Source organism: Thamnophis sirtalis, unplaced genomic scaffold (genome assembly GCF_051295495.1).
Source record: "Thamnophis sirtalis isolate CommonGarterSnake01/CBP01778 unplaced genomic scaffold, rThaSir2_p1.2 scaffold_10, whole genome shotgun sequence".
NCBI lineage: Eukaryota > Metazoa > Chordata > Lepidosauria > Squamata > Natricidae > Thamnophis > Thamnophis sirtalis.
This window is the reverse complement of record NW_028261390.1, coordinates 52,908,093-52,921,744: the sequence shown is the minus strand read 5'-3', so window position 1 is coordinate 52,921,744 and position 13,652 is coordinate 52,908,093. Positions and strand designations below refer to the sequence as shown.

Below are 13,652 nucleotides of genomic sequence, written 5' to 3'. Positions count from 1 at the left end.
GTTGATAAGCCATTTTTTTTTTAAGATCATCAGCAAGCGACTCCATCTTTGGTATCTGGTTTTCTTTTTTTTAAAAACAGAAGACTTAAGCTTTGATGTAAATTGTGTAATATTACCCCATAGCAATGGCTGCTAGAATAACTAGAATGACCAGAATTAATCAAGGAAGCTATTTTGACTCCTCAGTGAAAGAGAATGCTGTTCATACTGGGCGTTGAAGTCTCTCTACGTGCTGTTTAGCATTAACTCCTTCATGGCATTCTGAATGTCTGGTGAAATATGAATTTACTGCATGATTTAAAACAAGTCCTTCATTGTAAAAACAAAATGGGTTATATTAGTTTTTATTTGCAATCTTTGGAAGTTTTGATTTCAATGCTATTTTTTCTATTGATATGCCATTAGAAACATCGTTTGCTGTAAAAATATTTTTATGCCTTTTCTTTTATCAGGTGCTTTGAAGCATTGTTAGAGGATGAGCAGTTTTCAGGTTATGGGAGAAGGAGAGGGATTAATTCGAGGAGCTGACAATTCACAGCGAGTCTGTTGTTCAAATAGTAGCAGACATGTATTTTTCTGGTTAATATGGCTGTTACAGTCTAAAGAAGTGATTGTGACATGGAGTGATTATGCAAAACAGCACACAAATATGATAGGCAGTTTTTAAACATTTCTTCTTCCAGTTCCAGCATTTATCATGGACGCTGCTGTCTTAGCTTAAAACTATGAGCTACAGGAAAAAGAATTAGTAAAGTAGCACTAGTGAAGCTTTCTATTATATTTCTATAATATGGAGCTTCCATGAAACTTTCTCTTTTAAATGCTTTCTTTTCAGCACCCCTGTATAAACTAAATTAACTAAAATAAAATCTTACTGACATTTATTTCAAAGATGTGTGGGCTTTTTCTGATAACTTTATTCATACGTATAATGAATAAAATCTTTAAATAGGATTAGGGTGTGCCTGGACTTTGCTCTAAATGTACTAAGACTGTTTATGCCTTTCGTTTCGTATTTATTTAAAATTGAACAGTAGGTTATCTTTTCTGTGACATAGCAGATTGAATTCTTATATAACCAGACAAAGTAAACTTCTGGTGAACTACTGCTAAAAAAAATGCATATGACTGTCATATGGCATTTAAACTAAAAGAAATGCTTATATATATAGTGAAAGAATACAGAAAAAATTATGAACATCTCACTCCTACCAATGCATGCTGACTTTCCTCATTTATCAGCTGGAAAAGTCAACCCTGAATATGATTCGTACCTATATATATATATATATATATATATATATATATATATATATATATATATATATATATATATATATATATATATATATATATATATATATATATATATATATATATATATATATGTACTTTATTGCAGTGTGTAATAGGTGATTTGATTTTGATGTAAATTTTCAAACTGTGAGCTGATATATAAGTCAAACTGATATATGTTTGACTTGAGTTTGGGAATTATTGGGAATGTAATCTTGTTTTGTTTGAATGGAGATTCTTCTATAAGAATGTAAGGATAGCCATCAATCAAGGCCCATTTGAGACCAGAATTTTGTTTCTCACCATGGCTTATAAATTCTGGAGGTTATACAATAAGAAAGTGGAGATATATCCTTCTCCTGCTGTTATCCTCTGCTATTGGTATTTGAAGACATGCTGCCATATTCAAAAATGCTACTGACTCTAATTCATTGATGACAAATCTAAGATAAACATTTCAAAGGTGAGATAGTACAACATTTTGGGTAACATGCCAAAATCCACCAACACCTGAAAACAACTATGCTGGAAAGCATTATTCATTCTTGAATGACCTTTGGAAGCTGCAGACGCCATGCAAGAATAGGGTGTGCTTTTATATGGCCTCTGGACTCTGAAAATTATGTGAGAACCAGATGAGCCCAAAAGGTTCACCATCACTAGTCTAACCCCGTTGGAAAACTATAGAGTAGTAGGTCTAGTTTTCTTTTTCAGCCTGTCAAGTTAATGGCTAACACTATGCCTTGCAGTATTGAATTCCACAAGTTATGTATTTTGTGAAGAAGCTATTTTGTGTTGGAAATCTCCAAGCATCTTAAATGGATGAGCCTTGATCCTAATATTTTGAAAGAAGGTTAAAAACTCCAATTAGTCCAAATAGGGATGTAACTCTCACCAGCTGAACAATATAATTATGAAATATTAAAACAGTTTTTCCCTGTCATGCTAACATTGGAGCTACTGGTTCCATTTTTCTCTTTTTTTTAATGCAGGTTAAATGTTGCAAAAATACTATCATCAATTATTAAATATAAATGCTCCGTTGAATGCTTGATACTAGGTTACCTAGACTTCATTTTGTTCTCTTTCTTTCTTACATTGTAATATATCTCAGAAATTGTTCCTTCCTTCTGACATTCTGCTGTTAATTTTAAAATATAATCACTTGTGTAGAGCACAAAAAATAAAATAAAATATATTTGTTCATAAAAATCCTTATGCAGCTTCTTTTTTTTAAAAAAGAAACATTTATTTATGGGATTAAGGAATATTCAACCCTGTAGTCTTCCCATTCCTGAGTCATTTGAATGTTAAGAATAGTTGGTGCAGTCAGGATACTCTACAGGTGGAAATTTATGTGAGTTTTTTAATGTCTAGTAGACAACCGTGTTTCAAAGAGACTTGATTTAAAACAACAGAACAGGAAGTCAGTCCTTATCTCTTCCTTGTCGAAACTGTCTTGTTCATCTGTATTATACTTCATTATCAGGTTTCTCATTTCTAATTATAAGCATGTCTGTGTTACTGGGAAATTAATAATTTCAAATATTTGTATGATCAAATATTACAAAAATGAGTTTTTGAGTACAGTTTAAAAAATTGCAAAACCATTAGGGAATAAACTATGTTTATACGTTAGGCAGTTAATACATAATACAGTTAACTATAGAGATTGTTGCCTTTTATTGTTTGCATTATTATATGTTGGTAGAAATTCAATTCTGTGATTGATTGATTGATTGATTGATTGATTGATTGATTGATTGATTGATTTAAGGAACTGATAAGGCCCCCCATCAAATACACAATAATCTTAGGTGACTCACAATAACAGTCAGTCAAAACATAAATATCCATAATTTTATTCCAAGGTCTTCCAATTAAGCAAAACAACCAGTCCTATTGACTTTTCTAGTTAGTGGAACAACATACAATATTTTTAGGTCTCATATCTCAGCAATCTATATTATATGTTGCTATATTATAGTAGCAAGTATATCTTAATAAATATAGAATGAATTCAGTTGGAAAACAGAAATATATTGAAGGAAAAAGTGGTTGTTGAGATATGGGATCCACATTTGCCAACTATTGCAGCTTCCCCACTGTATGTGATCAGAATTCAGGTACTTGGAAATCAGTATGTATTTATAACAGTTGTGCTGTCCTGTGGTCATGTGATTGCCATTTGCAATGTTCCCAGCTGGCTTCTGGAAAGCAAAGTAAATGGGGGAAGCCGGATTGCAGTTGTTAAGTGAATCATTGCAGTTATTGAGACAATCATGATTCACTTAACTATAATGATTTATTTAACCATGACAAAAAAATTGAAAAATCAGGCACAACTCAACCACCTCCTGATCCCAATTATGGTTGTAAATCAAGGACTATCTATATATCAAGGGTGTCAAACTCACGGCCTGCGGGGCTGTATGCATCATGTGCTGACCACACTCACCCCCGTTTTAGCAAAGGGGAAAAAATTGTGATATGTCATGTGATGACGTGACAATGCAAGTTTGACACCCCTGCTATGTATGTTTGTAGACAGAAAACATATTTGTCTCCCCTAAAGTCACTCATTGAACTTCAGGACAAATTGGAGGTTTGAATCTTGGCCTCCATGATCCTAATTTAGTGCTGTTAACCACTACACTTTTTTGGTTCTTATTATTAATAAGCTGTTTAGTTGAGAAATAATGGGTTTGCTATTAATTTGTATTGTATTTATTTTAAAAATGTCTAATTATAAGAAATCAAGGAATTCATAGCCATAAGGAGGAGAAATAAAGCCATTCCATATTGGAATTTGATGGTATTAATTCATATTTATTTGAAAGAAATAGATTTGGTTTCTGGAACATTGAAATGTTAGATTGTATATGTTTAAATGACTTTATATGATTCATAATTTTTTTAATCAATATTTTTTTCAAGAAGAAACTACGATAGCTGATTAGTTTTGAATTATAACTGGGTCATAGAGCTAAAATTAGGAATTTAACTAAACACGTTGGAAAATAGAGTCACGTAGGATCACAATATAACGTGTCAGTAGAGCTGCTGTTTCCACTCAGTGGGAATTAAGAAAATTGTTAGAAGACACGTTTGATTTGGGGGGGAGACTGCTTTAAAGTAGTCATTCATTCACGCAGCTTGTGTTCTGAAAGTTTCTCTGCTCTTGTTTTGAAACATGTTACTTGAAACTTGTTAGCTAATACTCTTGTAGTGTGTGACCTATTTTGATGAGACACTTATTACCAAGGACACTTTCAGACCATTTCTTCAGACGATTGCTTTCCTGGATTGCTAAAAACATAATTGTGCAAGGAAGGTAATTATGTGAAAATTTTCTTTGATGAAAATCTGGAAAATAGATGGAATGGTATTAGATCAATGCTCACAGTGCTGTTTAATGTCTATGTGTATTTGCCCACGTAGTATGGCTATAGTATGCTTAGCATTTGGTCTCATTATTTTCATTACTACCCCCTTTTATTGGCATTATTATGGCTATCATTATTCTGTTGCTTAGCATATACTGTACACTGAGAGATTCTGCACCAGAGATAAATTCCTTATGTGTCTAATTACATGGCCAAATAAAGTATTCAATTCAATTCAGATTTTTTTCCAATTTACGTGATTGAGTTTCTTTTATTTTGGATATGAAACTATAAACTACTCCCATCTCCCTAATTTATTTTATGCTTGTTTTAAAGGATATGCACAGTTTTATTTCCTCCCTCAGAGTGGCAGTAAATTGTCTTGTCATTTTTGATTACTGTTGTTGGATAGGACTTTGGATAGGATTACTGTTGGATAGGACTTTGAGTCATGATGATCTCCCAAGTGGCTTTTTTATGGATATTAATCATACTGTATATTTGCCTTCTGTTTGCAATGTCAATATTTTCTATAGATCCTTCAATTTCATACAGTGCTCTGTTCTTGACTTTGTCTTATTCCTTTTCATAATTTCTAGATGCCTTCTGTAATACTGTTAAAATGCAGTTTAAGGGGATCCGTACATTTAAATGATGATTTGATAAATACTTGTATATTTATCTTCTATATAGATTGCTTCTTGGTGTCTATTTTTTTAAAAAAAATGAGATTATTAAATTGTTTATGTCAGCATGACACTTTTACTATTTAAATGCTTTTTAGATTGCTAGATTGACCTATCCTAACTAAAGCTACTTCAATATATTTTGCTGCTTGATGCAGAATGGGGAAAATGGCCTCCTTTCCCTAACAGAAACTAACTAGAGTGGTGGCTTTCTCTTTGTTCAGCACTGGTAATAAGACAGCAACTGCAGCCTCCACTCTACAGTATTTCAGGGTAAAATCCTGACTTATATTTGAAAGGCAAGTCACTATATGGCACTGCCTTTGCCCTCCAGAATCTTAGGAATATTTTGTGCCCTGTAGAATGCCATCTTTGCAGTGTCTGTCTTTTATTTTTTGAAAATGTTATTGCAAAAAGAAAAGTAAAAGTAGTAATATACAGTATTTGATTCTTCATGGCTCATAGATTTTCAATTAATCTTTCAATATATTGAATCATACAATCTATATGGAGAAGTCTTCATTCTTTTGAAGTTAAATAAACTAAGTATTTTATATAACTTCAAAAGAATGAAGACTTCTCCATATAACATCCAAAAAAGCTTGCTTATCCCTTTGATATATCCTTACAATGGAGCTTCCTTTTCAGTGTAACTGAGGCAGGCTGATGCTGAATCAAAGTAATCTGGCAGGAAAGTGGTATTTTGAACTAAAAAATATAACACATCCTCTAATACAGCTATTTTGATTGTATGGAAGCGAAGCCTGAGGGAGGTTTGCAGCATCCCATTTGTTTTACTGCAAGACACTGCCACCTCTTCAATTCATCAGGCATCATTTTCCATTTTTTTCTTTGTACTTTGTATGTAATGTGTGTCTGTGTATTTACTTTTCTTTCCCATTTCCTTTTGCTACTAAATTATATATTTTCCTTTTTACGGAACTAAGACACTGTTTATTCTGTTTCAGCTGCAGGAACTCATTATACAATGACAAATGGAGGCAGTATTAACAGTACAACACATTTATTGGATCTCCTTGAAGAACCCATTCCTGGAGTTGGAACCTATGATGATTTCCACACAATTGATTGGGTGCGAGAAAAATGCAAAGACAGAGAGCGACACAGAAGGGTATTTAAAATACTTAAATGTACTTTTCTTGATGCTTTTATAAACTGAAGGAAGAAAGACCAGCGGGCGCAATGGGGAAGGAGAGCCATGAATAGCATGCTGCTGGTGGCCAATGATTTTTGATTCCAAGAGATAGGTAAACACTCATTTGTGGGGGGAAAGTTGTTCTTATATCTTGTTGTTTCTCATATTAATATGGCATGCTTAAACAATCAATTTAAATGCTTGGACGTTTCTATTTAGAGTTTGCCTTATACTTTCATCTGAAAAAATAAGCATTTGCCCGCCTTCTGAATCAAGATATTGGTCATCCATCCATCCATAAGAAGCTTATCATTGCTTTCACTGTTCTCTGCCTCTCTTGAGTTTAACAAGAGAACAAGTGTAGCTAGTGCTCACCTTACAACCATTCATCTAGTGATCATTTAAAGTTACAGTGGCACTGAAAAAAAATGATTTATGACCGTTTTTCTTACTTAACGACCGTTGCAGTATCCCTATGGTCAAATGGTCAAATTTCAGATGCTTGGCAACTGGCATGTATTTGTGACAGTTGAATGTCCCAAGATCACATGATCATCTTTTGTGACCTTCTGACAAGCAAAATGAATTGGGAAGCTAGATTCACTTAGCAAGCTATGTTGCTAACAACAACTGTAGTGATTCACTTAACTATGGCAAGTAAAATGGGGCAAAACCTACTTACCTGTCTTGCTTAGTAACAGAAATTTGGGGCTGAATTGTCATACTGTACTGTATCCTACTTTGTTAATAAAATTAAGATTTGTATTAATCTAAACTATATATTGTATCTAGATCAATAGCAAGAAAAAAGAATCAGCATGGGAAATGACAGAGAGTTTGTATGATGCATGGTCAGGATGGCTGGTTGTGACACTAACTGGCTTGGCATCAGGTAGGAACTCATTTTTTTAATAATATAATCCTAAATATTTTGATTTAGAAATAAATTGTGTTGAATTCAGTAGAAACCCACTCCGAGGTAATAGCTCAAAATTCCCATCTATAGGAAGACCTTGATTAGCGACTGCCTTAGGCAATGACTGTTCAAAGTTCCAGAGGTGATAAAAAAGTAACTCTTCTTGCTAATTATCCCAGGGATGAGGAGAATATTCCAAAGGACAAGGGAATAGAGAAAAGGTGTTATAAGATTTTCCCTTTTCCTCAGCTCCCTCCAAGTTCAGTTCCAGAAATCTTCCCCACCATTTGGGCTCATCCAGCTATTTGGGATTATATCCTGATGCTGTAGAGCAGATGTGTCAAACATGCGGCTTGCGGGCCGGATGTACCCCGCAATAGCCTGTGGCATTGGCCCGCAGGGCTGTCCCAGAGACGGCAAGGGCCCGGCCCCTGCCTCCCAGGGCCTGGACATGCCCAGTCAGCCGCAATGACCAGGCCATGCCTACCCCGGCCCCCCAAGGGCAAACAAACACTTTATGTGGTCTGCGACGGGATCGAGTTTGACGTTCCTGCGCTAGAGCGAAGGAAAGCTGAAGTAAAATTGTAAACACAGACATGGTCTTGTGATTTTCATCTTGTCACTTAGGTACCAAGTTGCCAGTTCTAATTGTGGTTAATAAAAGAGGATTACTTGTATAAATAAGCTTAAGATAACCATAGTGCTCAGTGAAAACCAGCTATGGAACATAGACAGGATTCTCATATTTTTTTGTCTGCATGGTATTGGAAGCCATGCAGTTAATATAAACAAGAAGTTATACTTTCCAGTCCTGAATCTCATAGAATTCTGCTAATTACACTAACAGAGTTCCTTTCACAGTACACATTTCATTTCTGCTAAAATACTGTGGATCTATGGTAGAACATAAAATGTTAAAGTATTGCTGGTTGAGAAAAAAAAATGTATTGTTTTATTTTGGTTTCATGCCAAATAAAATATGTGCATTGCATAGGTTTTTTTTCTTTTAGGCAGAGAACAAGTCAGGCAGGTTATAAAGTTCCATTTAACTCTTTAGAAGCTGAAGCAATGGATACAAAATATTTGATAACTATTGAAGACTTGTACTTTTTAGCTTGTTGAAACATATTGCTTTCACAAAAACCAACAAACCCTCAGTTCATTGGAGCGTGAATGAGCAGTGAGTTCAAGTACTTTGTACTTTTTGTTTCTTCCAACTTCGACATATTTGTGACATCCTAACCAGGAAATGCAATTTAACTGCTTCTTTTAAACTAGGATTGAAAAACAGGATTTAGTCCTGAATTGTGGTGATAACCTGGAGGAAATGCTGGAATCACAGTTCAGGCTAAAATTTAAAGTTCCTTTAGAGTTGTGTTTTTATCAGAACCCAGTTTTTGGAATACTAAGTTCCTCATATAACAGCATACACTATATCAGCATAAATTCATGTTATCAAGAACTGTGTGTCTAATTTCCATTGTCAACTACATTTTTCAGTAATTCACTTGCATTTCACTCTTCCAAAAGTGTTGTTACAATTATTTCTTCAATTTATATGGACATCTATTGACTTAGTAATTGTTTGCTTGCTTTCCTGTTTCTTGAAACATAATTGTGATTTATAAAAATACAAAAGGTTATATGGCTGCAAGTTAGTCATATGGATCAGTATATATTCCCAAAGGTACAGATAACCCAGCATCTTATGGAAATATTAAATTACAGGAAGTTTTCAACTTATGATTGGTCATTTAATGACAGTTCGAAGTTATGATGTACTTAAAAAAAACTAATTACAACCTGGTCTCATAATTTTGAGTATTGTTCCCCTGCCATGGTCATATGATTGCATTTTGGGCATTCAGCAAACAGGCTCTCATTTATGACTACAATTTGCAATATTTTTACCAGTTTCTGGTGGGTTTATTTATATATAAAGTTTTTTATTTTTTTCATTTTCATAACATATAAACCACATGTATACTATTACATAGCCAACATCGTATTGTATTATTAAATCTTTACATCAATTCATCTTACCATCAACTCCCAAAAACAATTATTGGTTCTCCATATACCATATTTGTACCTTATTCACCACTTTCTTCTCCGTCTCTCCTCCTCCTTCCTACCTCCTTTCTTTCCTCTGTCACCCTTCTCTTCTCCATTTCCCCTTCCTCTCCCCTTCTCCTCTCTCCCCTTTCCACTCCTCCTTTCTCTCCTCCTCTTCACCCCCCCCCCCCGGTCCTCTCTCCTATCCCTCTCTTCCTCCCTTACCTCTCTCCTCTACTTCACACTCTTCATCTCATTTACTTGGTGTATTTCAGCTTCTGAGCGAGCTCCATTTTATGTTTATGGTATTTATAATTCCTTTTCAGTATACATATTTTATTTTAACATATATCTTCCTCCTTTTAAAAAAAAGAGAGAACAAAAAAGTATACACACATACTTGGTGTTTTTTTGCCAGTTTCGAAGAATGGATTTGTTAACAACCACATGATTTGCTTAATGATCACATGATTTGCCTAACAACCACAGTGACTTACTTTATGACTGTCATAGTGCCTCAATAACCACAACAACTTATGACTAAAATTCTGGGCACCATTGTAATTGTAAGGACTATCTGTAGATATTTAAATATGTTAACTATGATTTGAATTTTTTGATAGTTATATTATATTGCATGGTATAGAGGAGTTTTATGCCTATTATTCTACTTCATCTTCTTTTGTCTTCCAAAAAACTGTGAAGTTAATTATTTTCTGGAACAGCATCCCAAGGAGTTGTCAGATGTGTTAGAAAACTAAAAGAAATTAGAAATATATTTAATGGTGACTATTTACAAATAGAAAAGCTTTACAGAAGAGTAACTTGGATAGTATAATCTTGTTTGTTTATTAAAAAGAATGTACAGAAATTATATTAATCTACACATTTATTTTCATCCATACAGTACATAGGTCCATTAGAAATAGCATGTATTGGAATTGTAATGTTTACAATATGCATGCCTTAATCATGCATATTTAATTATGAAATGAGAAATTAAGCATGTAATCCAAGTTAGTAATAGCTGGTTGACTCAGTATCGTTGGTTGCTTTCTTTGCTTATTTATCCCCAAAGCATCAGACCTCTGGAGCTATAAACTTATGGATTTTGCTTATGGTTTAAAAACTAACATATGAACTAATAATGAAATGTTAAAATGGGAAATGAAGAAATCAGGATTTTTACATCAATCTCCATTTATGAATAGAGATATCAGAAACAAATTTATTACTGTATTCATTAGAATTCCTTCTTCCAATGTGTTTATAATTGTATGTTATTTATTGCTAATATTATTATGTTTTGTTATACTAATTTTATGTTAATTATAAATATTAGCATGAAACAGCATGATCATAAAGTTTTATACAATGTTTATTTTTTCCAAACTATGTCTCACTGTTTATTCTTGATACTATGTCATATTCAATATTTTAACATGAAAAATAAAGGCACAGTTATGGTGTGTCAGCATTTTTGTAAAATCATTTATAGCAATAGCACTTAGACTTATATACCGCTTCACAGTGATTCACAGTGATTTACAGCCTTCTCTAAGCAGTTTACAGAATCAACATCCCCCTCCCAAACAATCTGGGTCCTCATTTTACCCACCTCGAAAGAATGGAAGGCTGAGTCAACCTTAAGCCTGGTGAAATTCGATCTGCCAAACTGCTGGCAGCCAGTGATCAGCAGAAGTAGCCTGCAGTACTGCACTGCACCCTAACCACTGCACAACTGCGGCTCTAATATTTAATTTTTTTTTCTTACAAAAAAGCAACCTCAGTAAGACTTGTGTTTTTAGTACATTATAATTTTGAGTGTGTTTATTCTCTGAAAGTATGGAACATTCTGTATTTATGTACTAGGTGCTTTGGCTGGATTGATAGATATTGCTGCAGATTGGATGACTGATTTAAAGGAAGGCATTTGTCTCAGTGCCCTGTGGTTCAATCATGAACAGTGTTGCTGGGCATCTAATGAAACAACATTTGAAGAGAGAGATAAATGTCCATTATGGAAAACGTGGGCAGAATTAATAATTGGTCAAGCAGAGGTAAGTATAGTCTTTAAAGAGAAATCAGTGCCTTGATGAGAAAACCGTGTCTAACAAAAGGAAAGTTTTTCTAGATCAATCAGAATAGAGCTGGAAGGGACCTCTAGTTCAACCCCCTGCTCAAGCAGGAGACCCTGTACTATTCCAGACAATTGGCTGTTCAGTCTCTTCTTAAAAACCTCCAGTGATGAAAACCTCACAACTGTTCTACTGGTTAATTGTTATCACTCTTAGCAAGTTTCTCTTTAATTCCATGTTCCTTTTCTCTAGTTTCCATCCGTGTTTCTTGTCCCACCGTCTGGTGCTTTGGAAAATAACTTGACCCCTCTTCATTGTGGCAGACCTCCAAATACTAGAATATTGCTATCATGTCCTCCCTGGTCCTTCATTATTGTAAACTAGCCATACCCAATTCCTGCAACTATTCTTATGTTAATCTCCAGCCTATTGTTTGTTTGTTTGTTTGTTTGTTTGTTTTTTAATTTATAGGATTTGTATGGCTGTATAGCTTAAAACATACCTCTGGGAGGTTCATATCGACCAATATAACCCAGAACTATAAAATTACAAATTATCAAAACAAAACATGGTGCTTCAGTCATCCCTTTGGGATATCCCACAACCAATTCCATATATCCTCATTCTTGCACAACACCGAGGTAAAAACCCAGGTTTTGGTGGCCTTCCGAAGACAAAATGATACTTTATTAAGCATTTTTTCTGTTATGGATTAGCTATTTATCACAAAATATTAAAGGGCATTTTTATTAACTATATTTGTGCGATGGGATTTTCAGGGTTGCCATGGATCTTGTTGAAATTTTTTAAGTTAGTATATATATTTCATCTCCTTACAGCACTATTAAAACTTAACCTATCATTTTTTTTCTTTTTTTTCTGCATGCTGTAAATCACTCTTTTTGGACAATAAAGACACATTTATTATTATTTTCATAGCCTGGAACCAAAAGTTTTCCTGTGCACTGCTTGGAGAGTCTAAGCATGGGTTAAATTAGTTTGGTTGCCCAAGGTCTGAGTTCAAAATCTTTGGCCACGCTTCCTGCTCCTCGTTAAGGCCAGATTTTTTAACTCAGTTTGCCCATCAGGACTAATTTCCAGCTGTTTTCTAATTTAATTAATTCGGCTTGGACTCTCCAATTTAGCACAAATTTTATTTATTTTATTTTTCTTTCTATTGGCTTACTTCCCTTTTTATGTTTTTTTAAATTTATGTTCTTTTCCTTCGTGCTTCACAATCATTGAGAGGTGAGAGAGGGAGAGGATTGAGCTAGTGATTGGGGTGCTTTCCTCCGCGCCTTAAGTGTGCATGCTTGACTTGCTGGGGTTCGCTGCGGGTGTCTTGCTGCGGGTGTCTCGCACCGCAAACAGGTTCCTCGGCTTGAGACTTTTAAAAGGACTGGCTCAGAGGTTTTTTTCCTTTTTCCTTCCTCTGCGGCGTGGCTGTAGCCACCATTTTGGAACGCCCCCCTCTGCGTGTGGTGGCCAATCACAAGCCTCCGCCTCGCGTGCTTTCTTGGCATCGCCTTGACTCTGTTGCTACCTTTCCAGGGGGGGACCGCTGCCGGGTGGTGCATGGGCGCAGATCAGGTTGCCAGCTGTGACGCCGCCACCCACGCTTTTAAACTGCAGTTTCCTGGCAGCAGTGTTGCTTTGGCCACCATGTGGCCATTCCTCGGGTTCCCCCACTTCTCCAACGGCTTGCCGTGCAGCCTCCATCATCAGGTTGAGGAGTTACCACGAGGCTGCGGAGGCTACCAGGACCACGCGGCTAGGCCTTTACTCTCTCCAGCGTGCTTGGGCTGTGAGTCCTGGCGGGAGTGCTCTCATCCCTTGGCTTCTAACTCTTCCACACCACCAGCGGCTGGATCTGTCTGCTGGATGCCTACCACCGCTTCGGAGCAGCCTGTGTCTTCTGGAGACGGTAGCTCTGGTCCAACTGGGGCCATTACCAGGGGCAAGGCCAAAGGAAGGAGCAGGATGGCAGGCAAGGGCAAGGCCTCTGTAGAAGCAGTCCCTTTGCCTCCACGCCAAGGCAGGTCAGCTGGGCTCCGGGAGGAGGGATACTCTCCCCCTCCC

General features: G+C 35.7%; 1 protein-coding gene across 4 annotated transcripts in view; it reads left to right on the top strand.

The window, feature by feature from the left end:
* Positions 1–13,652, top strand: part of CLCN3 (Cl-/H+ antiporter 3) — a 47,218-nt gene that overhangs the window by 12,274 nt on the left and 21,292 nt on the right. For all 4 annotated transcript variants that reach the window (XM_087724592.1, XM_087724594.1, XM_087724593.1 and 1 more), the window contains 3 exons: positions 6,337–6,500; positions 7,317–7,416; positions 11,368–11,555. In XM_087724592.1, coding sequence (XP_087580718.1) covers positions 6,337–6,500; positions 7,317–7,416; positions 11,368–11,555 — 452 coding nt within the window. The remainder of the gene's footprint in view (positions 1–6,336; positions 6,501–7,316; positions 7,417–11,367; positions 11,556–13,652) is intronic.